Source organism: Atta colombica, unplaced genomic scaffold (assembly GCF_001594045.1).
Source record: "Atta colombica isolate Treedump-2 unplaced genomic scaffold, Acol1.0 scaffold26, whole genome shotgun sequence".
Classification (NCBI taxonomy): Eukaryota; Metazoa; Arthropoda; class Insecta; order Hymenoptera; family Formicidae; genus Atta; species Atta colombica.
In genome coordinates this window covers 749,987-750,451 of record NW_017259359.1, presented here as the reverse complement: position 1 = coordinate 750,451, position 465 = coordinate 749,987, and the positions used below count along the sequence as shown (strand labels likewise).

The 465-nt window shown below is 34.0% G+C and overlaps 1 protein-coding gene across 1 annotated transcript in view; it reads left to right on the top strand.

Moving 5' to 3' along the window:
• Nucleotides 1–6: 6 nt before the first annotated feature.
• Nucleotides 7–465, top strand: part of LOC108689124 (CDK5RAP3-like protein) — a 2,329-nt gene continuing 1,870 nt past the window's right edge. Inside the window, exons 1-2 of the mRNA XM_018195761.1 lie at nt 7–127; nt 201–464. Of these exons, the coding sequence (XP_018051250.1) occupies nt 20–127; nt 201–464 (372 nt within the window). The 5' untranslated portion in view covers nt 7–19. The remainder of the gene's footprint in view (nt 128–200; nt 465) is intronic.

Here is a 465-nt window from a genome sequence, read left to right as displayed (position 1 = left end):
AGAAAAGGGAAATACAACAATGTTTGAATATACATATGGAGAAATACCAGCATCAATAATTGAGCCGCCATTGAATATTAAAATGGATGAAGATGAAAGTAATAAGCAGTCTAGTGTAGATGCTAATGTATTACGATTTTTTGTGATATTTATAACAAAAGTAGAGATTGTTATTATTCTTAACAGAGTATTCTTAACAGATCATTGATTTCGGTAACTTGAATTTGAATGGAGAAATTGATTTTGGTGAAAAAGTTGATTTGGACACAAGAGGCGATATTGATTGGGGAGAAGAAGGTGCAGAACAATCTATTATGGAAATTGATTATAATATCTCTTTGGAGGAATCGGGTATAGTTGTGGAAACAGTAGGTCATGAAGGTGGCGTGGCTACGGGGTGTGAAGCATATACGGTATTAGACAATCCAACAATGAGATCCGAATTTATCAATCAACTGTTTGAGG